The sequence below is a fragment of the Anomaloglossus baeobatrachus genome, chromosome 5, assembly GCF_048569485.1.
Source record: "Anomaloglossus baeobatrachus isolate aAnoBae1 chromosome 5, aAnoBae1.hap1, whole genome shotgun sequence".
NCBI lineage: Eukaryota > Metazoa > Chordata > Amphibia > Anura > Aromobatidae > Anomaloglossus > Anomaloglossus baeobatrachus.
In genome coordinates, this window is record NC_134357.1 from 252903790 (window position 1) to 252928395 (window position 24606).

General features: G+C 48.5%; 1 protein-coding gene across 1 annotated transcript in view; it reads left to right on the forward strand.

Moving 5' to 3' along the window:
- Positions 1 to 24606, forward strand: part of P2RX3 (purinergic receptor P2X 3) — a 149809-nt gene that overhangs the window by 107202 nt on the left and 18001 nt on the right. The window contains exons 6-9 of the mRNA XM_075349352.1: positions 988 to 1065; positions 9369 to 9492; positions 19228 to 19364; positions 20481 to 20574. Coding sequence (XP_075205467.1) covers positions 988 to 1065; positions 9369 to 9492; positions 19228 to 19364; positions 20481 to 20574 — 433 coding nt within the window. The remainder of the gene's footprint in view (positions 1 to 987; positions 1066 to 9368; positions 9493 to 19227; positions 19365 to 20480; positions 20575 to 24606) is intronic.

Here is a 24606-nt window from a genome sequence, read left to right on the forward strand (position 1 = left end):
TATGACAGAGCATGGGAAAGCAGGGTGCTGATAGAGGGATTTTAGATCATGGGAAACCTGGGTGCTGTGGGTAAAAGCCAAGTGTCAGCATCATTATCCCGTACCCTAAGTGTTGTGTACATGGAGGGGGGCCCCGGTCCAAAGTTTGCACCAGGGCCCATCAAACTCTAGTTACGCCACTGGGTGGAGGTATTTTACTGAGGCCAAACCCCTCACCTAGGGTTGTATGTGAGGCTGCTTCTGGGGAAGACTTCACTGTGTCTACTATCACCATCCATGTAATGTAACTAGTGGCTTGATGTACAATGGCTTAATTGAAGCCCCTGTGACATTAACGAGAGTAATGAAATGATTACTTTAATTTCCAATCTCATGCCGGGCCTTCTATGTACCTTGAACTGACAAGTAAGAAAATATCTAATACAGAACAACAATGAGATCGACGTAACCAGCGCTCCATGCTGAAAAACGTCTGTATCACTTAAAGCCATAGACTGCTCTCTACATCCATTGGTCCGATAGCCTTTAGTCCGCAGACAGCTCCTCACAATACCAAAACAGCCTATGTACAGGTCTGATGCTCTCTGTGGTTAATAAAAAGAGAAAATTTTGAGTTATTTTCCCCAAAACATCAAAATGGGACAAGACCAGGTCAGTGTAAAATTATAGAGCCAGAATGGGTTTTAGGTTAGGAGTTGCTGGAATAAAGTACCTCTTATTGAGGACTCTACTCCTTTGTGGTGCTGATATTATTCATTGAAACAGTGGCTAAATAACACTGGCTAAGCAATCTGCATGTCATGTAGCAAATGTGGGATGTGCTGTGCAGGTTTCAGGTGTCTCCTTTTGCCGTGTCTTCTCTTGCTTTGCGCAGCCACACAGATAACATAACCATAAAGCCAGTCTGCCCTTTGTTGAGGGTTGCATTTTAGTGTCATAGTTTGTTTCTCTGTTCTTCATTACTAATTGTCATTTTTTATTCTTAAGGCCTATCTTGAATGAAGCTGAAAACTTCACTATTTTTGTCAAAAATAGTGTGAGATTCCCAGTCTTTGAATTTGAAAGGTAAGTAGCATTCTAAATAGGAATGAGCAGACAAGTAGAAGTTTGGGTTTACCAGGTTCAGCCAAACTTTACTTAAAAGTTTGGTTCATGATCCGGATTTGACACCAGCTGTCTACTTTATCTTGGCTAGTTATCAAAAATTGAGGGGATACCACTAAGTTTTTTAAATTATTTATTTAAGTAATTTAAAAAAAATGGTGTGGGGTTCCCCATATTTTTGATAACCAACCAATGCAAAGCAGACAGTTGGGGGCTGGAATCATCAGGCTGGGAAGGCCCATGGTTATTTGGCCCTTCCCAGCCTAAAAATAGCACAGCCCACCGCTGTTCCAGAATTTGTACATCCATTAGATGCACCAATTCTGGCTCTTTGCCCTGCTCTTCCCGAGTGCCCTGGTGCGGTGCCAATCGGGGTAATACTTTTGAGGTTGATGTAAGATGGGAAATGAAAGCTGTCAGCAAGTCCAGGGGTTAATAATGCATAGACACCTATCAGACACCCTCATTACTAACCCGGTAAGTGTAGAGTTAAAAAACACACACAGGAAAAAAAAATAGATTATTTGAGTAAAGACTTCCCAATACTCCCTCGTTCACCAATTTATTAATTCAAAAAAATCCTTGAAGTTCTGACGTAATCCAATTGGGGAATAAAGACTCCCCACACTCCCTCGTTCACCAATTAATTAATTAAAAAGAAATCTTCAAAGTTCCGACATAATCCAATGGTGTAATGTCCCATGACGCCCATTCTTTCCTATGGAGCTTCAAATGTTCTCAGAATGAGTCTCCATAAGTCACTGCTGGACAGCGGCAGACTCAGAATTTTGTATGCTCATGAAGAATTCTGTACCTAATTTTAAGACTAGGAATATCTTTGTGCTTGAGATATAAAGACCCAAATGCTTGTCTAGACCCAAGATTTGCTATTGCCTTCATGATTACATATCATAAAAAGCTTTAAATATTGTACTTTACTTTAGAAAAGTGGGAATTACAAGTATTAAAAGTAGAGTCTTGGTTCGGTTCAAGATTTTGCAAATATAAGGAAGACTTATTACTAAATACTTGAAGGCAGAGAAGCTTTTGACTTTGAGTCTTGAGTGCAGATCATAAATCTACTCATGAAAAATGCATAATAGGAGAACAAAGTAAAGCTGAAAGCATCCAAAAGTATGTCAGATGGTTTGAGAAGTATTTTAGTTTTTCTTTTTTTACTCTTTTATGTTAACTCTTATAGTCAATTGTATAAAATGTGAATAATAATTTAACGAATAAAAGAGAGTACAAAAAAAAGAGAAAGAAAAAGAAGCGAAGGTTAGGTGCTAGATTAGACAAAAACAGAGCTTTTTTTGGCAAATTGCAAAACATTTTAGGTTCAATTCCCACGAAGAGTTTTACAGTCATATGAAAAAGTTTGGGCACCCCTATTAATGTTAACCTTTTTTCTTTATAACAAATTGGGTTTTTGCAACAGCTATTCCAGTTTCATATAACTAATAACTGATGGACTGAGTAATATTTCTGGATTGAAATGAGGTTTATTGTACTAACAGAAAATGTGCAATCCGCATTTAAACAAAATTTGACCGGTGCAAAAGTATGGCCACCCTTATCAATTTCTTGATTTGAACACTCCTAACTACTTTTTACTGACTTACTAAAGCACTAAATTGGTTTGTAACCTCATTGAGCTTTGAACTTCATAGGCAGGTGTATCCAATCATGAGAAAAGGTATTTAAGGTGGCCACTTGCAAGTTGTTCTCCTATTTGAATCTCCTATGAAGAGTGGCATCATGGGCTCCTCAAAACAACTCTCAAATGATCTGAAAACAAAGATTATTCAACATAGTTGTTCAGGGAAAGGATACAAAAAGTTGTCTGAGATTTAAACTGTCAGTTTCCACTGTGAGAAACATAGTAAGGAAATGGAAGACCACAGGTACAGTTCTTGTTAAGCCCAGAAGTGGCAGGCCAAGAAAAATATCAGAAAGGCAGAGAAGAAGAATGGTGAGAACAGTCAAGGACAATCCACAGACCACCTCCAAAGACCTTCGGCTTCATCTTGCTGCAGATGGTGTCAATGTGCATCGGTCAACAATACAGCGCACGTTGCACAAGGAGAAGCTGTATGGGAGAGTGATGCGAAAGAAGCCGTTTATGCAAGCATGCCACAGAGTTACCTGAGGTATGCAAAAGCACATTTGGACAAGCCAGTTACATTTTGGAAGGAGGTCCTGTGGACTGATGAAACAAAGATTGAGTTGTTTGGTCATACAAAAAGGCGTTATGCATCGAGGCAAAAAACCACGGCATTCCAAGTAAAGCCCTTGCTACCTACAGTAAAATTTGGTGGAGGTTCCATCATGCTTTGGGGCTGTGTGGCCAATGCCGGCACCGGGAATCTTGTTAAAGTTGAGGGTCGCATGGATTCAATTCAGTATCTGCAGATTCTTGACAATAATGTGCAAGAATCAGTGACGAAGTTGAAGTTACGCAGGGGATGTGTGGCACCGTGGACAAGCCAGGTCGTCACAGGTACTACACCAACACACCCCACACCCTGGTTAGGCACACCAAAGCCAAACACAAAAATCTTTGTTGCCTTCCTCCAGGGACTGATGTCCACACCAGGGGGTGGGCCAGGCGGTTGGTCCCACCCACCGAGGAGTTCACAGTCCTGGAGGCGGGAAAAGGAAGGAGTTCAGAGTTTGAAGTGGAAGTGAGAGGAAGTAAAGTGGTAGAGGAGCAGACAGAAAGCGGTCCGGGTGTGTGGCCCGGACGGTACAGCAAGGTTGGCAGACGGTGGTGACCGTCTGCAGGAGAGGCCGATTGGAGCGAACCGAAAGGACCGTGGATGGGTGGTGGCCCGGTGGTACCGGACCGGCGAGCAAAGAGAAGCCAGCACCAACTGGCAGGGCTTACGGACCGCGACAAGGCTAGGAGTCGCTGTCCAATTTGTCAAATCCGTTAGCGAAGGGAACCTCCGGGGTTTCCCAGCAGCCAAGTCCCGATAGAAGGCGACAGCTCTAACCGTGAAGGGAAACACCGTCACCGCCAAGGCTAAAGTTCCCAGGGCCAGAGCCTGCGGGCAAAAGGGGCTCCTTCAGCACCCATTCAAGCTGGGGAGCGGGTTACCGGTGGGAACCCATTGGAACCGTACACACTACACAGGTGCAGGGAAAGGCAGTCACCATCAACCAGCCAGGAGGAGAAACACCGCAGCCGTCTGTGGGACCCGTCCATCCAGCCGTTTGTTTTACCGGAGACTGTGTATTCGTTACTGGCTGAGTGAGTACCACCGTGCCGTGTGGCACAGCGCTGTCACCGCGACCCTGCACCTCACCAGGCCCCATAACCCGCCTGCCATCCACCCCTCCCCTACCTCACCGGGCCCCGGGACAACCAACCCCCTACCCACGGATGGAAGAACCAACATCCAAGCTGCTCCCTGTCATCGCTCCCGGGATCCCCGTCCAGAGCAGCGGTGGTGCCCCCAATCTCACCACAACCGTGGGTGGCGTCACGGACAATAAATCCCCAAAACCAAACCCCTTTTCACTCACGGGCGAGGAACGCCGCTCGAGTCCCCGGGATCCGGCCCACCACTCGAGCAACCACCGAGCAGCAGCCGGACCCGAGCAGTGGGTGAGCGCAGCGTCCCCTCCTCCGCCCGTGACAACTTAGCGTCACGAACAGGATCTTACCGCTCTGCCGTCTGGTAGAGGTGCGCCTTGTGACCGCCAGAGGTGTCCGGATGAAAATTTGGAGAAGCCGCCATCTTGGGCGCGAAAAATTCCCGCTCGAGCGTCTCCTCGAGCAGTGGAGGTGCGAAGGCCTAAACCCCGCCCCTGTAAAGGAGGAGCCGGAAAAAGACTAAGGGGGATGTGGATGGAGAGATGGCGGCGTCCTCGAATTGGAGCGCTGGAGTACCCGCTACCGGAGCGTCTAAGCTCTGGGGGAACCAAGGAGGAGTAGCCTTTGAAGACTGCAGCCCGGGTGAGCTCCCCGCCGGGACCGCTGCGTGGCTGGAGCGGGAGCTGGGCCGGTTCTGCTTGAAGGTGAGGGCGCAGAGTCTGCAGCAGCTGCTGGACTGGAAGGCGGAGATGCACAGGATGGTTGCCGTAGTGGGGGCCCATGAGCAAGGGGCCGCTGCGGCCGTGCCGCGTCGCGACCAGTCCACCCAAACCCCAGAACCAGCCCTGATTGCATGGGAGCCGGGGGCTGGCACCGCAACCGGAGGTCTAGAGAGAATGTCGCTGATGGAGGAGGGGGTTCCGACCACGCTGCCCCCGCCACCGTTCTTAACGGCCGTCAGTGGTTCTGGACTCAACTGCCGGTGGAAGGAGAACCTGATGTACCGACCGGTCCCCGAGTGGGCCAACCCCCTGCGGAGGTAGCCGCTCCAGTCAGCGGAGCCTCGCTGCAAGTTGTCCCCATTGGGACCACCAGCAATGTTGTTTACAGTTTCCAATGATAAGTAAGAATGAATAACGAAGAAGTTCACCTGATTTGCAACTTGATTGAACCGGTCGTTGCCGGCAACTGGTCCCCGTTGGGACCCCCTTGAAACGATGCGTAGAAACTGCTACGGACAAGCCCGAGAACTGGCAGGGCAACCACGAACTTGTGGTATGTAAATAAAAATGTTGTTGGCTTGAAACCGTGACTGCCTCCGGAGAGGCTGATTTCGAGGATGGGCCTGGAGGAAAGTGATGGCCCAGGCCTGCCACTACCGTAACCGGTGGCGATCCTCCGGGGGGTTCAGGGGTTCCCCATGGATGCGGGGCCCCTGAATGGGACAGAACCCGCTCGGGCAACTTGGTGCTGGACTGGGGTCAAGGGGTGCTGCCCATTTGCTTAGGGGCAGCATCAGGGCCAGGTTGCTTGGGTGGGAGAGAGCGGAAGCCATACCGTTAATAAAGTTAACCGTTAGAAACGTTTAAGAAATGTACCTCCCGTTATGGGAAGATTAAAAATGCTTGTTTTTACTATTTTATCTTTTGCAGTTAAAATAAAACCGGTGATGGACGGGCAGCCTGCGGACGGTCTGCATTTTACTAAGGGGGAATGGGGCGCCCTGGACAAGCCAGGTTGTCACAGGTACGACACCAACACACCCCACACCCCGGTTAGGCACACCAAAGCCAAACACAAAAATCCTTGTTGCCTTCCTCCAGGGGCTGATGTCCACACCAGGGGGTGGGCCAGGCGGTTGGTCCCGCCCACCGAGGAGTTCACAGTCCTGGAGGCGGGAAAAGGAAGGAGTTCAGAGTTTGAAGTGGAAGTGAGAGGAAGTAAAGTGGTAGAGGAGCAGACAGAAAGCGGTCCGGGTGTGTGGCCCGGACGGTACAGCAAGATTGGCAGACGGTGGTGACCGTCTGCAGGAGAGGCCGTTTGGAGCGAACCGAAAGGACCGTGGATGGGCGGTGGCCCGGCGGTACCGGACCGGCGAGCAAAGAGAAGCCAGCACCAACCGGCAGGGCTTACGGACCCCGACAAGGCTAGGAGTTGCCGTTCAATTTGTCAAATCCGTTAGCGAAGGGAACCTCCGGGGTTTCCCAGCAGCCAAGTCCCGATAGAAGGCGACAGCTCAAACCGTGAAGGGAAACACCGTCACCGCCAAGGCTAAAGTTCCCAGGGCCAGAGCCTGCGGGCAAAAGGGGCTCCTTCAGCACCCATTCAAGCTGGGGAGCGGGTTACCGGTGGGAACCCATTGGAACCGTACACACTACACAGGTGCAGGGAAAGGCAGTCACCATCAACCAGCCGGGAGGAGAAACACTGCAGCCGTCTGTGGGACCCGTCCATCCAGCCGTTTGTTTTACCGGAGACTGTGTATTCGTTACTGGCTGAGTGAGTAGCACCGTGCCGTGCGGCACAGCGCTGTCCCCGCGACCCTGCACCTCACCAGACCCCGTAACCCGCCTGCCATACACCCCTCCCCTACCTCACCGGGCCCCGGGACAACCAACCCCCTACCCATGGAGGGAAGAACCAACATCCAAGCTGCTCCCTGTCATCGCTCCCGGGATCCCCGTCCAGAGCAGCGGTGGTGTCCCCAATCTCACCACAACCGTGGGTGGCGTCACGGACAATAAATCCCCAAAACCAAACCCCTTTTCACTCACGGGCGAGGAACGCCGCTCGAGTCCCCGGAATCTGGCCCAGCGCTCGAGCCACCACCGAGCAGCAGCAGCAGCCGGACCCGAGCAGTGGGTGAGCGCAGCGTCCCCTCCTCCGCCCGCGACAGATGGATATTTCAGCAAGACAATGATCCAAAACACCGCTCCAAATCTACTCAGGCATTCATGCAGAGGAACAATTACAATGTTCTGGAATGGCCATCCCAGTCCCCAGACCTGAATATCATTGAACATCTGTGGGATGATTTGAAGCGTGCTGTCCATGCTCGGCGACCATCAAACTTTACTGAGTTGGAATTGTTTTGTAAACAGGAATGGTCAAATATACCTTCATCCAGGATCAAGGAACTCATTAAAAGCTACAGGAAGCGACTAGAGGCTGTGATTTTTGTAAAAGGAGGATCTACAAAATATTAATGTCACTTTTATGTTGAGGTGCCCATACTTTGGCACCGGTCAAATTTTGTTTAAATGCGGATTGCACATTTTCTGTTAGTAAAATAAACCTCATTTCAATCCAGAAATATTACTCAGTCCATCAGTTTAGATATATGAAACAGAAATAGCTGTTGCAAAAACCCAATTTGTTATAAAGAAAAAAGGTTAACATTAATAGGGGTGCCCAAACTTTTTCATATGACTGTGAGATTTTCATTGTGCGTATTTTTGCTGAGCAAAAACACACAGTGTCTTACACGTCAAAAAAAGTACTCAAAACGCGATGAAAAAAACCTTATGTATCTGTGTCCATAAAATCACATGAATAGTGGTCAAGCCACAGTGGACCATGGTATAAGAAAACTTGCACTTTCTGGCAGTGCTGTAAAGAACACTATAGTCCAACCCACATTGCAATTATCACCTTTGTTAAAAATGGTGGCAAACACAACATGGAGCAGTACAAATGTTCTACATCATTTTATATACCTTAGTTTCTGCAACAGGACATATTTTTTAAAGGTGAAGAGGCACTTCATGATGGTGTTTAGTAGCGAGGGCAATGTACCTAAATGTATTTCATAAATTTAGGATGTAGGAAGATTGGAAGCCAATTAGTAGATGATGACTACTGATTTTCATGTCTCATCCTGACCCTTTTGGTATGACCATGCAATGAGTGTTAACATTATTAGACCATTGATATACGGTATTGTCCTTTTTAAACATTTTAGTACATACAGTACACACCAAAAGTGTGGACACACCTTCTCATTCAAAGAGTTTTCTTTATTTTCAGGACTCTGAAAATTGTAGATTCACATTGAAGGCATCAAAACTATGAATTAAAACATGTGGAATGAAATACTTAAAAAAAAAGTGTGAAACAACTGCAAATATGTCTTATATTCTAGGTTCTTCAAAGTAGCCGCCTTTTGCTTTCATTACTACTTTGCACACTCTTGGCATTCTCTTGATGAGCTTCAAGAGGTAGTCACCGGAAATGGTCTTCCAACAGTCTTGAAGGAGTTCCCAGAGATGCTTAGCACTTGTTGGCCCTTTTGCCTTCACTCTGCTGTCCAGCTTACCCCAAACCATCTCGATTGGGTTCAGGTCTGGTGACTGTGGAGGCCAGGTCATCTGGCATAGCATCCCATCACTCTCCTTCTTAGTGAAATAGCCCTTACACAGCCTGGAGGTATGTTTGGGGCATTGTCCTGTTGAAAAATAAATGATGGTTCAACTAAACGCAAACCGGATGGAATAGCATGCCGCTGCAAGATGCTGTGGTAGGCTTGCTGGTTCTGTATGCCTTCAATTTTGAATAAATCCCCAACAGTGTCACCAGCAAAGCACACCCACACCATCACACCTCCTCCTCCATGCTTTACGGTAGGAACCAGCCATGTAGAGTCCATCCGTTCACCTTTTCTACAAAGACACGGTGGTTAGATCCAAAGATCTCAAATTTGGACTCATTAGAGCAAAGCACAGATTTCCACTGGTCTTATGTCCATTCATTGTGTTCTTTAGCCCAAACAAGTCTCTTCTGCTTGTTGCCTGTCTTTAGCAGTGGTTTCCTAGCAGCTATTTTACCATGAAGGCCTGCTGCACAAAGTCTCCTCTTAACAGTTGTTCTAGAGATGAGAAGGTGTGTCCAAACTTTTGGTCTGTACTGTATGTATTTTACACTACTTAATTCTTAACTATTTAACTAGGGGAAACCTGCCTGCAAGTCTGAACTGCCGATATCATCCAAAGAAATCCCCATTTTGTCCAATCTTCAGGCTTGGAGACATAATCAGTCTTGCTGGCCAGAATTTCAACAATATCGCAGAGAAGGTTTGTCATCTATCTATCTATCTATCCCTCTATCTATCTATCTATCTATCTATCTATCTATCTATCTATCTATCTATCTATCTATTTATCTAACTATCTACAGTATCTATCTATTTGATGCCACTGTGAAAAGATCTGCTGATTAGAGTTGCCCCTCCACTTACTTTGATTTTCCATTTTTGTTATCCAGGTTTTAGTAACTCTGCATGTTATGTTATATGTGACTACAATTTAAGTGCTAATCTGAAAAAGACCCTAAAAGTCTGTAAGTAGGTTTGTTTTTGCGTGTGTCTCTTTGACTCACTGTCAAACAAAGACAGAAAAGGGTCTTACTGCAAGAACAATATATGGGCCCTTTCCAGTCCAATCATAATGTACAACTCCACCTACCATGGAGGTGGGAACGGGCATCCTTACCTCTTGGGCCCCTGTGCGGATGTACCAATTATGTGCCAAACCGTGCTTTGAATTTACGTGGTCCGAGTCTAAATATGTAGTATCTTGTTTAGTTTCTTATTGTAAATCATGCAGCAGGGCTTAAAGGATCGATATTGACTTTTAGGGTTGCTGCATCCAAAATGTGGCGCCAGAGTTTAAGTACTTTTCCGGTCTGAAGTGGCAATTTGCATCTGTGACATCAGACAAGGTTGGCCAAATAATGGGCACAGACACAGCAGAATTGAACTCACATTTGGGCTAAGTTCACGAAAGTATATAAAAATGGTTAGATTTTCATCCAGAATTTTTTTTTTTCTTTTATACATCAGCAGCTATTTAAATATACAAAATCAAATTCTATATCCGGAATTGCAATATACTGTATCTGTAAAAATCAGATGCTATATGGATAATCCGTATGGGATCTAATTTTTTTTTTTTGCACATCCATAGATTTGAATAGATGAGTCTTATTTGACATAAAGAAAAAACTGCCAGTTTCCACATGTGCATATTCTATCCAAGTTAAAAGAAAATGGTCATCTGAACAGCCGTATTGAATAACCTCAGTGCGAGTGGTGTCAGCTTTTTTTCACAGACAACACTCAAATCGAAAATATGGTTGTGTGAATGTAGCTTTAGGCCATTTTCATGTGTTCAGTATTTAGTCAGAATGTGGACGTGGAAGACGAGGTGGTGGATGATGAAGTCACTGAACCAAAATGGTGCAATGCCATGCAGAGCAAGGACAGCAGCTCAGAGAGAAAGAGATCTGAAGTAAACTAGGTTGCACCAGATCAGAACTAGGCTACCTGACACCTTTTTCCCTACCCCTTCTTCTAATTGTTACCCAGCTACCTACCTCTGGGTCCTGAGCTTCCCCACCTGCACCCTCTTTCATATCACTGGCCCCAGCCAGAGCGTGCTCAGTGAGCTCTAAACTCTTCTGCAAGTTTGCAATGCTCCTGAGTTCTGCAAGTTGCATATTTAGATCCATTACCTGGGCTTCCAAATATGTAACACGCTGACATCAAGTGCGGACATATTCATCCTCAAACAACTGTTCAGGCATCTCCTTTGCAATTAAGAGTGCTTTAAAAATGTATCCCAAGCTAGGAATCAGAGTGTTTTCTGTACGTCTATTGCTGGCTATATCGCCATGCCTCCTGGTCAACGAGGTCGGCAGAATGCAATTCTCTTCGGGTGACCCCACTGCCTCCTCCCCTATGCTACATGCTGGTCAATCCTCTGTCCAGGATGCAGGTGCAGATGGCTCCCATGCTGATACAGTCTTTGCACATTCACAAACACCATCAGGAACAACATCCACTTTTTTGTCTAAGCGCAGCATCCAGCTGTCTCTACCCCAGGCCTTGAAGCGCAAGGGTTAGTATGCTGTCATCCACCCACAAGCCAAAATAATGAACGGCCACATTATCAGACTGCTTTCCCTGCAAATGATTGTGTTTAGGTTTTGTGGACACTGATGATTTCAAGAACCTGATAGCGGTGGCTGTCCCTCGGTACTTGATCCCCAGCCATCAATATTTCTCACAGTGTGGCATCCACGCATTACACAACCTTGTGTCCCATAACATCACCTGTGTCTCATAGTCATTTTGGCTAGGCCTCACACTGACTGCAGATCCTTACCAGTGTTCTTATTAATAAGCTGCCACTGTAATTTAATATGCACCAACTGAGCGGTAAGGGACATGGAAGTAGTCTTGCTGCTTATGTTGCAAGCACAGGTCAAGACAGTTGGGCAGGTAAAACTGTGCTTTCTATATGAGCACAACAAAAACACATACCACATATCTCATACTCTGCCCCGTGCTCCAAATCTGGCATCTGGCCCACAGGCTGATTTTATTTGACACTTGAGCCTATTCAGTATGAAGGACTAAGTGGGGCACATTATTCTGTAGTACCCAGGGGGCAGGGGGTTCAGGTCTTGTCTCGTACCTGTTACTCGTCACCGGGCCAATGTGGAGGGTCCGGGATGTCGCAGTGGCCTGCCTGGTTTCATGCCCTAAGGTGTACACCAATAGAAGGGGGATAGGAGGTGAAAGTTTTTCGTGACACCACCTGAGGTACGCGGTAAGGGAATTAGCTGCCACTGCTGTTGCCTGCTGTCGCTGTCCTCCGGGGCGGATGGAAATGCAGCCAAGACGGAGTCGCTCCCCGCAGGTGGAGCGGGCCCCGGGGAGGATGATGAGGGGAGTAGTGGTGGCGGTGGCCGTTGTCGCCAAGTTGATGGGTGCCAGCACCGGTAATAAGAGTCCAAGTCGGCTACTGCGGTTCCAGGTGTCTTTAGTCACAGTTCTTTAAAAAGCCCGGTCGCTGCCGCAGTAGCACTAGTCACCGCTGTGATGGGCACCGTCGACCTCGGGTAAGTTGGAAGAAGCCACTGGTGTTTGGGAAAATAAAGTCCTTTCTAAGAGTTGCCCCTCTAGTAGTGAAGAACCCGAGCTGAGCGCTCTGCTCCAAGTCACAGGACCCGTGAAAGAAGAAAAAGGTGATGGTTGTGTCGTGTCGCCAGAACTGAAGTCCCGGGTAGACTCACTGGTGATTGTGTGAGTTTGCTCTTACTTCTACCCCAAGTGGAACCCACCCCCCAGGTGGTTGTCCTAGTGACCGGGAAATTCCCATGCTTCGTGATGCCCAACCCTCTGCCTACCCTAGTCCAGCTCCGCAGTGAGAAGGCTCCTAAGCTATATGTAAAGTGTGAATGTGGAACACCGGTGATTACCCCTTCCTTACCCGAGGCGATTACCGCACCTTAAATAAGGTGCAATACTCTGTGGCGACTGGAGCCGCAGGCGCGCCACATTCTCCCACATCAAATGGCAGCACTCCCGGGCTGCAACTAAACAAGGTTAGTACACTGCAATTTTTCAATATGCAATTAACAAAATAAAATTCTTCCCTTTATGGGAGGCACCATCAATAAACAGTTTCAAACATTTTCAACAGTTACTGGTCAGCAGTGTCATCATGCAATAAAATATCAACATTTGTATTGGAATACAATTATTCTTGCTTGGCTGCTGGTGGTGCCAGAGGTCTGGTCTCAACCCCTTCGCTCTGGGCACTCAAGGGATATCCACGGGCAAAGTGTCCAACTTTGTTGCAGCTGGTTCAATGATCACGGGTTGCTGAGTCCCCTACTTGGGTTGCATCGCTTTGACCAGAGCCGCCATACCTCTGGTCAGTTCCAGGACCTGTAGCCACAGTTCATCGATGGAGTCTACTTCCAGAGTCTGTTCACTGGCTGGTTATGATGTTGTTTTTTGGCCAAGGGGTACACACAAAACAACTGGTACAGTTTATCTTTAAAGTCAGTCAGGGTTTCCTGCTGGTTGCTGGCAGTGGGGCTCTCTCTCACGCTTTTTGTGGGTACCGCCCACGGTGGCACGCCCCTTCTTTTCCCGCGCGGCTGACTAATAGCAACTGTCCTTTTTAAGCAATACGTTAAACACAGTCCAGTAAGGCGCACAGTACCCGAGTTTTGCCCGGGCACATTATCCTGTTCGTGACGCCAAAATGTAGCATCAAGGGGGCAGGGGGTTCAGGTCTGGTCTTGTACCTGTTACTCGTCACCGGGCCTGGTGCAATACTCTGTGGCAACTTGAGCCACAGGGGCACCACAATTGTGTTTGGAGGGCTATGTGGTGCCCATTATTTTGTATGGAGGGCTAAGTGAGGCCCATTATTCTGTATGGAGGCCTATGTTAGGCCCATTATTCTGTATGGTGGGCTATGTGGGGCCAATTATTCTGTATGGAGTACTATGTGGGGCCCATTATTCTGTATGGTGGGCTATGTGGGGCCAATTATTCTGTATGGAATGCTATGTGGGGCCCATTATTCTGCATATAGGACTATGTGGAGCTCATTATTCTGCATGGAGAGCTATGTGGGGCCCATTATTCTGTATGGAGGGCAAGGCGTGGCCAATTATTCTGTATGTATGGCTATGTGGGGCCCATTCTTCTGTATGGAGGACAATGTGGGGCTCATTATTCTGTTCGAGAGCTATGACAGGCGATTATTCTGTATGGAGTACTATGTGGGGCCCATTATGTTGTTTGGAGAGCTATGTGGGGCCCATTTTTCTGTATGGAAGACTATGTGGTGCCCATTATTCTGTATGGAGGGCTATGTGGGTCTAATTATTCTGTTTGGAGGGCTATGTGGGGCCCGTTATTCTGTATGGAGGGCTATGTGGGGATAATTAGTCTGTAAAGAGGGCTAGGTGCTTCCCATTATACTGTATGGAGGGCCGTGTGGGGCCCATTATTCTATATGGTGGTCTATGTGGGATCTATTATTCTGTATGGAGGACTATGTGAGGTGTATTATTCTGCATTAAAGACTATGTGGTGCCCATTATTCTGTATGGAGGGCTATGTGGGAACCATTGTTCTCTATGGAGGGATATGTGACGCCCTGGACTAGCCAGGTAGTCACAGGTAGACCCCCTGCACAAACACCAGCCCCTAAAAAGTTGTATCCAGCCAACCTAAAAACCCTGAGTCACCCCTCTCAGGTCTTGACGTTCACACCCGGGGGCGGAGCCATGCGGTTGGCCACGCCCTCCGAAGAGTTTGGATAGCCTGAGGCGGGGAAAAACACAAAACAGATCAGTTAGGGAGTAGAGGAGAGGAGTAGCACTGTGTCAACATCTGTCAGGGATCTGGGTAGGAGCCCAGATGCCCTGTAACCAGAAGGCAGACGGTGGTTGCCGCCTGCAGGAGCCAGGAAGATGGCTGGTGGAACCGCAAGGGACTGGGACAGGGTAGTGGCCCGCCGGTACCGAACCATGGAGCCAACTGGAAACCGGAGCACCAGGAGGGGTACTCAGACCCAGAACGAGATCCAGAAGCCACTGGACCACGTCGAATTCACTGATTGAGGTCTGGACCTTAGGTCCTTTCCCGTCCCAAGACCCGAAAGACGGCAACAGCCCACCGAGGGGGATAGAAAGCCATCGCACAGGCAGAGAGATCCCACTGGCCAGCGTCTGCAGGCAAACGGGTTCCCCGACACACATAAAGCCGGGGAGCGGACTACCGTTACTGAAGCATAGGCAGTCAAGTTCTACAGGAGAAAGGCAGAAACCATCAACCTGAGAAAGGGGCAAAGCGCAGCCGGCTGCGGGCACCAACCACCATCCTTTTTGGTTTACCAGAGACTCCGGTGTATCTGTCATAGTGAGTACAACAGTGCCCTCGGGCCGCGCACCGCACCACACCATCTTGCCCACACCTCACAACCACCGGGCCCCGGGACCATCACCCCCTGCCCATGGAGGGGTCAACACCAGGCTGCATAACACCGTCCCAGAAAGCCTAGTTAACGGCAGCGGTGGTGTCCACATTCACCACAACTCGTGGGTGGCGTCACAGACTTACACCCCAAAACTCCACGGCCTCGGCCGTGAACCTTCCCCCACCGAAATCCCTACACGTGGCCCCAGCTTCCCTTCAGAGCGACGGGACCCCCGGGTCCGGGAGGAGCTCGAGCCACCCACCGACGAGCACGGATCCGAGCGGCTCGGCAGCCATCCGAGCCCCGGGGCGGTACACATCGAAGTGCTCCTTGAAGCAGAAGTCAGCGGTGACCCGTTGAAAAATTTCAGAATCCGCCATCTTGTCACTATCCCTTGGCGTGAAGTTTCCTGCCAGACCCGTCTTCCCCGCGAAAAGAGCGCGAGAGTTGAAGCCCCGCCCCCTGGGAACAGAGCGGTGCAGAAGTTTGTGCAGTAGAAAAAGTGAAGCTGAAGAGAAGGAAAGCGGAGTGCCCCGAAAAGACCAAGGTGGGGGGGGGGGGTGAAGATCCCGTGCCATGTGACCGAGTGGATAAAGAGCCGGGACTCCAGGACTCTGCTACCCGTTGTGTTCCTGGACCCCGAGTGTGCACCATGTCCGCCCCGTCTGGCAAGCCCGAGATCCCGGAACCCACGCCTGGAACAGCGGCATGGGTGGAAGCCCAGACCGCACAGATGAGCTGCCGTCTCCAAGCGCAGGTGCATTTCCTCCTGGAGTGCTGGGCGGCCGAGATGGAGGGGATAGCCGCCGCCGTGCGGGCACGTGAAGTGGCGGCAGCTTTGGAGGGAAAGGTATGCGACCCACGCCCCTGTGTCCGAGAGGGACCGGCCGCTGCGGCTGAGGGACCCGGTCTGCTCCTGCCTTCCATGCTGCCTCCCCCACCGCCCATATCGGTTGCCGCTGCCTCTCCACCCGGATTGCCACCCCCGACATCGGTGGCGGAGTCCGTCCCAGACGCCCGCGAGGATCGACCTGCAGAGGTGGCCCGCGGACGGCCACATGATTGGCCTGCGCCGACCCCGTTGCCCTGGATGGACCATTCCCGGAAGTTGCCCGTTCCTGATGTGGTCCCGCCGGTCCCGGAGGAAGCTGCGCCTGAAGACACCCCAGCCCCGGCAGTCCGCCCGGCCAAGAAGGAGGTGGGTGCTGCCCGGAAGAAGGCCTAGCAGGTGAGGCTGGTCGCTCCCGGGTCGCAGGCCTCGGCTGAGGCCTTGCGGGGTGGCCGCTGCGAGGCAGCAGAGCCGGCCGCGATACAGCGGGGTTCCCCACGGAGGGTGTTGGTCATTGCCGACATCGGGGACCTCCGGCTGGGCCAGATCCCCGCACCACGAGACCCTGGGCAAGCAGACGCCCCGTATTGGGAGCGGCGGCTGAGCAAGCTGGGCCGAGAAATCGAGGCCCGGGAGAAAAGGAGAGCCGAGATCCTAGCCCGTACCATCCGGGAAAAGGAAAATCTCAGGAGTGCCACCTACCGGGTGCGGGGCCCGACTTATCAAGACCAAGTCCGGCGATTTGACACCGACCGAGGATGGGGGTTTATATACGAGCCCGGCCTGGAGGCTGAAGTGTTTGTGTCCCACCGGGACGTGTACCCGCACTTGCCCGTAGGTCACCCGGACCGTGACCTGGTACCCGGCGACCTCGTCACTTACACCCGGCATTGCGGGGAGAGGGGCTGGTTTGCCCTCAGCGTAAAGAGGAAAGGGCACCCCCAGTCCCCTTCCCCGCTGTACAGCCCTGAGGTTATGGTGGAAGAGTAGTGCGAGGAAGATGAGGAGTAAAAGGTAGCGGATCTCGGCTACCTCAGTTGTTGTCCCCGTTGGGACTATGCTTCCCGTCCCCATTGGGACTTTGCTGTTTTACCCCGTTCTAATATAGACAAGACTGTGAACTTTCAGGCCACCCAATAACTTTTGGGCTTGTAAATAATTCCCGGACCACCCATCAGATTCCCCAGCCTCCAAAGAGGCAGACTGGAGGAAGGACCTGCAGCAGAGGAGGCCGAGGTCCCGTCACCAATGTAACCGATGACAACCCTCCGGGTCCAGGGGTGCCCTGGACGTGGGGCCTCTGAGAGACTGCCGGGTAAGGAACTTTTTACCCGGCCCACAAGGGCAATACCCGGGCCTTGACCCGTTCCTGGACTGGGGAAAAGAGGTGCTGCCTGTTTCCTAGAGGCAGCATCAAGGCTAGGTTTGCTTGGGTGGGCAACTGGAAGGACCTGGTCCTGTTCCCGCTAATAAAACTGTTTTATTATGCAACGTTTAAAAATGTGCCTCCCGCAAGGGATGATTCTGCAAAAGCATGCTTGAATTGTAAAAAGTTTAGTATACTTGTATTTATGTTTTCCCGTTTTATCTTTGCAGCAAACAAAAATAAACCCGTGGTGGTCGGGCAGCCCACGGACGGTTTATATTAAACCAAGGGAGAATGTGATGCCCTGGACTAGCCAGGTAGTCACAGGTAGACCCCCTACACAAACACCAGCCCCTAAAAAGGTGTAACTAGCCAACCTAAAAACCCTGAGTCACCCCTCTCAGGTCTTGACGTTCACACCCGGGGGCGGAGCCAGGCGGTTGGCCACGCCCTCCGGAGTTCGGATAGCCTGAGGCGAGAAAAACACAAAACAGATCAGTTAGGGAGTAGAGGAGAGGAGTAGCACTGTGTCAACGTCTGTAGGAGCCCAGATACCCTGTGACCAGGAGGTAGACGGTGGTTGCCGCCTTCAGGAGTCGGGAAGACGGCTGGTGGAACCGTAAGGGAGCCAAACCGATACCGAACCGGGGAGCCAAATGGAAACCGGAGCACCAGGAGGGGTACTCAGACCCAGAACGAGATCCAGAAGCCACTGGACCACGTCGAATTCACTGATTGAGGTCTGGACCTTAGGTCCTTTCCCGTCCCAAGACTCGAAAGACGGCAACAGCCCACCGAGGGGGATAGAAAGCCACCGCACAGGCAGAGAGATCCCACGGGCCAGCGCCTGCGAGCAAACGGCCAATAGAAGCGGAGGGGCGGAGATTAGCGGGACATAAACATCCCGCCCACCTTCTTCCTACTGCATTGCCGGCGTCCGCAAGTAAGCTGCAGTTCATCATTCCTAGGGTGTCACACGGAGCGATGTGTGCTACCCCTGGTACGATGAACAACCGGCGCAGGGAAGAATAAACAATTTTTTTAAAATAAACGACGAGTACACGATACACGATTTGTAACCGATTTGCGATCGTACGGAGTCGCTCGTAGGTGTCACACGGGACAACGTCGCCAACGAAGCCGGATGTGCGTCACGAAAACCGTGACCCCGATGACATATCGCACAATGGATCGTCTCGTGTGACACCCGCATTAGAACTTGCTTGGATCGAGTAACGAGCACCCAAGCATTTTAGTGCTCACTTATCTCTAATATTAACCATTTTTTGAAATTGGATGGTAAATGCATGGCCTCCCACCACTCACCTCCTCCAAGCCTTCCTTTACAATCACCTAGATCAGAGTATGCCTAAAAACTAACAAGCCTTCATATAGAGGAGCCTGTCTGTTGCTGCCTATATCCACGTGGCTGCTGAAAAGTCATATACACAGAACAGGATGTATGAGCCTAATGTTAGATTTAGTGGCCAGTGTGAAAACGAGACGATTTCTAATAATTTTTTAACATAGATAATTAAATAGAAATTAAAAAAAACCACTAAAAATACATATTACATATTCTTATATGAATTAAACAGCAGGTAATTTTCTGATCACACATTCCCTTTAAAGTTCTTCAGAAGATGTAAAACGACAGACACTCTCTGCAAACGGAACTGCTGGATCTCCTCAAAGAGAATCAGTATCCCTGAAGTCATACATATATGCATATTTAGAAATATATAGAAAATCTTACAGCTGGATCAGAATCTAATAGTGGTTGGTGGGCCTGATATTATAAGCAATGTGTGGTCATATTGTGTTACAGGGGGGAGTGATGAGTATTAAGATCGGTTGGCTCTGCGACCTTGACCAGTCTTGGGATCTCTGCGTTCCGCGCTACAGCTTTACCAGGCTCGACGGTGTTTCGGAAAAGAGCAATCTTTCTCCAGGATATAACTTCAGGTATTTGCAGTTTTCTCCTGTGTAAAAGTATATTATGCATATCCCAACTTCTTATGAGAATGTAACCACAATGCACTGGCAAACACAGACACAAAATGGCCCCTGTGCACAAAACAATAGACTGTATGTGCGCTTTGCAGCCCAAAAGCTCATCATAATGCACAATTCCTCCTGCTTTGGAGATAGTGATGGGCCTCCTTATTTCTTGGTCCCCTGTGCGACAGCATCGGTTGCACCAATGATATGTCCACCCCTTCCATGACTAATGCCGGCGTCACACGGTACAATATATCGGGCGATATGTTGTCAGGGTCACGTCGTTAGTGACGCACATCCGGCATCGTTAGACATATCGTACCGTCTGACACCTCCGAACGACTGTGAATGAGCAAAAATACTCACCTTATCGTTGCTCGTTGACACGTCGTTCATTTTCAAAATATCGGTCCTTCTTCAAAAAATCGAACGTCCGGTTGTTCGTCGTTCCCGAGGAAGCACACATCGCTCCGTGTGACACCTCGGGAGCGACGAACACAGCTTACCTGCGTCCCACCAGCAATGTGGAAGGAAGAAGGTGGGCGGGATGTTATGTCCCGCTCATCTCCCCCCCTCCGATTCTATTGGCCGGCCAGTGTGTGACGTTGCTGTGACGCCAAATGTCCCTCCCCCTTCAGGAAGAGGATGTTCGCCGCCCACAGCGAGGTCGTTCGGGAGGTAAGTGCGTGTGACGGGGGTTAACGACTTTGTGCGCCACGGGCAACTAATTGCCCATGACGCACAAACGACGGGGGCGGGGACGATCGCTCGTGCGATCGCACGATAGATCGTCTCGTGTGACGTCATTAGAAGGCTATTGACACTGCCAATGTACTAGTGGGTTTAGCAGCACAAGTGTGGCTGGAATACATAGCCCTGATCCTGTCACATCTGCTAGAATCAGAGAAAACTCATGTTTAGAAAGTAAACTGCCTTAGGATAATTTTTTTTTTTTTGGCTTGAACCTTATGATACTATAATCCTAAAGATTATGTTTCAGTACATTGATTTTAATGAAAGTGATGAAAATTAGTTTGTATTATCTGGAGTGGTACAACCTTGTAACCTTCTATGTTTCAGGTATGCACGATACTTCATGGGTTCCAATGGCTCAGAGTTCCGAACCTTGATCAAGGCATATGGCATAAGAATTGATGTCCTTGTTTATGGCAATGTAAGCTCACAGCAATAAGCAATTTCTTCTATATGTAAGGGAAACAGATGGTTTATGGTCTTCGTATCCATCCAAGTTCCATTAATGTATAGTAAGTGCCTGTAAGGAGATGTCTTATAATGAATACGTCTGTGCACATATCGACAATATAGCCAATGAAGTAGTCATTAAAGCCAGTAGAGACCTGACCAGTTATCAAGTACATTAGGGAACAGCCTTACCTAATAAAAGTAGATGTCCTCTAAAATGAATTTGGAAGTTATTCTTGTTAAATTAAAGGGGTTGTCAGATGACTCTCATTCTATATGTCTTATTAGGGAGAGGTCCATGTTTATGCTCATGCAGTTAGAGGAAGAGATTGTGGCTATGACAGCCACATTAGAAAATCATATCCAAGTTCTCGGGCTGTTTTATTCTTGATGCACTGACTTCAGTACTGCCCTGTTGGCTTTGGCATTATGAGTGCTATACCCGACTGAAAAATACTAAGACGTCTTGGCCTAGTTAATGCCCAAGGGCTGCTAAGTAATTGGTTTCTGTTTGGACATAAATTAAAGGCCCCCATGCACATGAGATAACAATTTGGACAAAGGTGTCAATTTTGGCAAGATTAGCTGGCCATCTAATTTAGATGGGGGCCTCCCGATTCGCCCCTGACAAATGATGTTGAGTAAGAGAAGGATCTGGACTGTTGAATGTTAATGGTTGATCTTTCTGTTTCGCTCTCTTATGGGGAACACAGGTACCCTTGTGCAAACCAAGCCCTCCTGTGTATGGGAGAGTTTGGGAAGATGGGAAGATAGCTGATAGCCCAACCTTCGTTTGATTGACTGCTAGTTAATGAGCATAGTGGTCTAAACAGATGTTCATGTACTTTACATGCATAGGCAATTCCTGTGTAAATATGAAATAGTATATTATATTTAATAAATATTACAAGTAAAAGTTCCCTAATGGGAAAGTTTATGTAAGTAATGATCTTCAAATAAATAGTTAGAAAATATGTTTCCCTGTAAAGAGTAAAATCATATACAAAAGTGCTGGCTAAAATTATTGGCACCCCTACAATTCTGTCAGATAATACTCAGTTTCTTCTTGAAAATGATTGCAATCACAAATTCTTTGGTATTATTATCTTCATTTAATTTGTCTTCAATGAAAAAAAATAAAATAAAAAAAATTGTCATAAAGCCAAATTGGATATAATTCCACACCAAACATAAAAAAGGGGGTGCACAAAAGTATTGGCACTGTTTGAAAAATCATGTGATGCTTCTCTAATTTGTGTAATTAACAGCTCCTGTAACTTACCTGTGGCACCTAACAGGTGTTGGCAATAACTAAATCACACTTGCAGCCAGTTGACATGGATTAAAGTTGACTCAGCCTCTGTCCTGTGTCCTTGTGTGTACCACATTGAGCATGGAGAAAAGAAAGAAGACCAAAGAACTGTCTGAGGACTTGAGAATCCAAATTGTGAGGAAGCATGAGCAATCTCAAGGCTACAAGTCCATCTCCAAAGACCTGAAATTTCCTGTGTCTACGGTGCGCAGTGTCATCAAGAAGTTTAAAGCCCATGGCACTGTGGCTAACCTCCCTAGATGTGGAAGGAAAAGAAAAATTGACGAGAGATTTCAACGCAAGATTGTGCGATTGGTGGATAAAGAACCTCAACTAACATCCAAACAAGTTCAAGCTGCCCTGCAGTCCGAGAATACAACAGTGTCAACCCGTACTATCTGTCGGCGTCTGAATGCAAACGGACTGTATGGTAGGATACCCAGGAAGACCCCACTTCTTACCCCGAGACATAAAAAGGCCAGGCTGGAGTTTGCCAAAACTTACTTGAGAAAGCCTAAAACGTTTTGGAAGAATGTTCCCTGGTCAGATGAGACAAAAGTAGATCTTTTTCGGAAAAGCCATCAACATAGAGTTTCCAGGAAAAAAAAAGAGGCATTCAAAGAAAAGAACACGGTCCCTACAGTCAAACATGGTGGAGGTTCCCTGATGTTTTGGGGTTGCTTTGCTGCCTCTGGCACTTGACTGCTTGATCGTGTGCATGGCATTATGAAGTCTGAAGACTACCAACAAATTTTGCAGCATAATGTAGGGCCCAGCAGGACAATGACCCAAAACACACTTCAAAAAGCACTAGAAAATGGTTTGATAGAAAGCACTGGAGACTACTAAAGTGGCCAGCAATGAGTCCAGACCTGAATCCCATAGAACACCTGTGGAGAGATCTCAAAATGGCAGTTTGGAAAAGGCACCCTTCAAATCTCAGGGACCTGGAGCAGTTTGCCAAAGAAGAATGGTCTAAAATTCCAGCAGAGCATTGTAAGATTCTCATTGATGGTTACCGGAAGCGGTTGTTCGCAGTTATTTTGGCTAAAGGTTATGCAACCAAGTATTACGCTAAGGGTGCCAATACTTTTGTCTGGCCCACATTTGGAGTTTTGTGTGAAATGATCAATGATTTGATTTTTGTTTCATTTTCTTTTGTGTTTTTTTCATTACAAGCAAAATAAATGAAGATAAAAATACCAAAGAATTTGTGATTGCAATCATTTTCAAGAAGAAACTGAGTATTATCTAACAGAATTGCCAATACTTTTGGCCAGCACTGTAGGTAATGACTCATACCACAATGTTATGCCTTCTCTCTATGACTATCCCGGCTTTTATAATGCTTTTTGTAATTAAAAATGTCATGAATTACATACATGTACCCAAATGTGATGCTTATGTGCCACCCCGGTGTCAGCAGCCAGGCTGCTCGGATCCCAATTCGCGGTGGCTCGAGGGGTCGGGGTCGCGCAGCCACTCGGAATAAAGGGGGAAGTATTTACAGGGGATGGTGTGGAAATTTTGTGACGTCACCCGTGGTGCGTGGTAAGATGGAGTACCACCGCTGCGATTGGGAGTACCCGGTGACGATGGTGTGGGCATCTAGGTGTTTACCCCTCCACGGGTAGGGGGAATGCCCCAGGACTCGGTGGTGGTGACGGGGAGGTGCCATTGGGGTAAGGTTCACTTGTGTACTTACTCAGTCCAATAACGCTGACACCGACAACTGTGGTAAACCAAAGTTCTGGACACCGCTGCCACTGAGAGGGAACACGCCTGGATCCCATGCCCGTTGGTGTTGCTTGTTAGTCTGTGACCTTTGCCTTGGCACCTAGTCTTCTAGTTGGTCCCTTTAGCCTGAAACTAATCGGGTCCCGCTCACCAGTATGTCTAACTGGGTGAGCTTGCTCTCAGGGTTCACGCTTGGGATTTTCTGGACTGTGTAATGGGAATGTCCTATCCCCCTCGTTGCGCTAGTAGCCCGATTTTGGAGCTGGTGGAGAATGGATCTTGAAGGCTCCGTCCTCGTCGGGTAAATTGTCAGGACGCCTGAAGCTCCTTCCTGACCTAGGGTCCACGTACCCCGTCGTACCCTGGCCCCTGCCCGGTGATGGCACAAGGCCGCCGGCTGTTCTCCTCGACAGTCCGTGCCCCTTGTCACGATCCCCTGCGACCAAGGTCCAGCTCCTACCAGGCCCAGATCAACGTCTGCCACCTAGTAGTCTCAAAGAGCCCAGTTCCTGACCTCTCTTCACAAGAGTCACCACTCAACTCACTTGTGACCTCTCCCCTTGAGAGTCACTTCTCCACTCACTGACTCCTGACACTCCTGACCGCCCCTTAACCAATCCCCCAAGGGGGCGACCCTATTCCCTTCATGTTAGCCACTGGTGGGTCTGGTGGGTGTAGTGCAGAGTGTTACTAGGATTTTGATTAGCTTGTTCTTGGCAAGACCAAAGGTCAGGGACTCGTAACCAAGGAGGAGGTGGATATTATACAGAAGGGCAGATTGCACAATACCCTGTGATGACCTGATAGGCCAGGGCGTCATACTTAAAAGACATACCAGTGGTCTCAGGGTTTCACAGTTAACTCATATAGGGACTGTGACTCATAATGAATAATAAAATACTATTGTGGAAATGTTTTTAACCCAAAATATATTTAAACAAAAATATAATATCT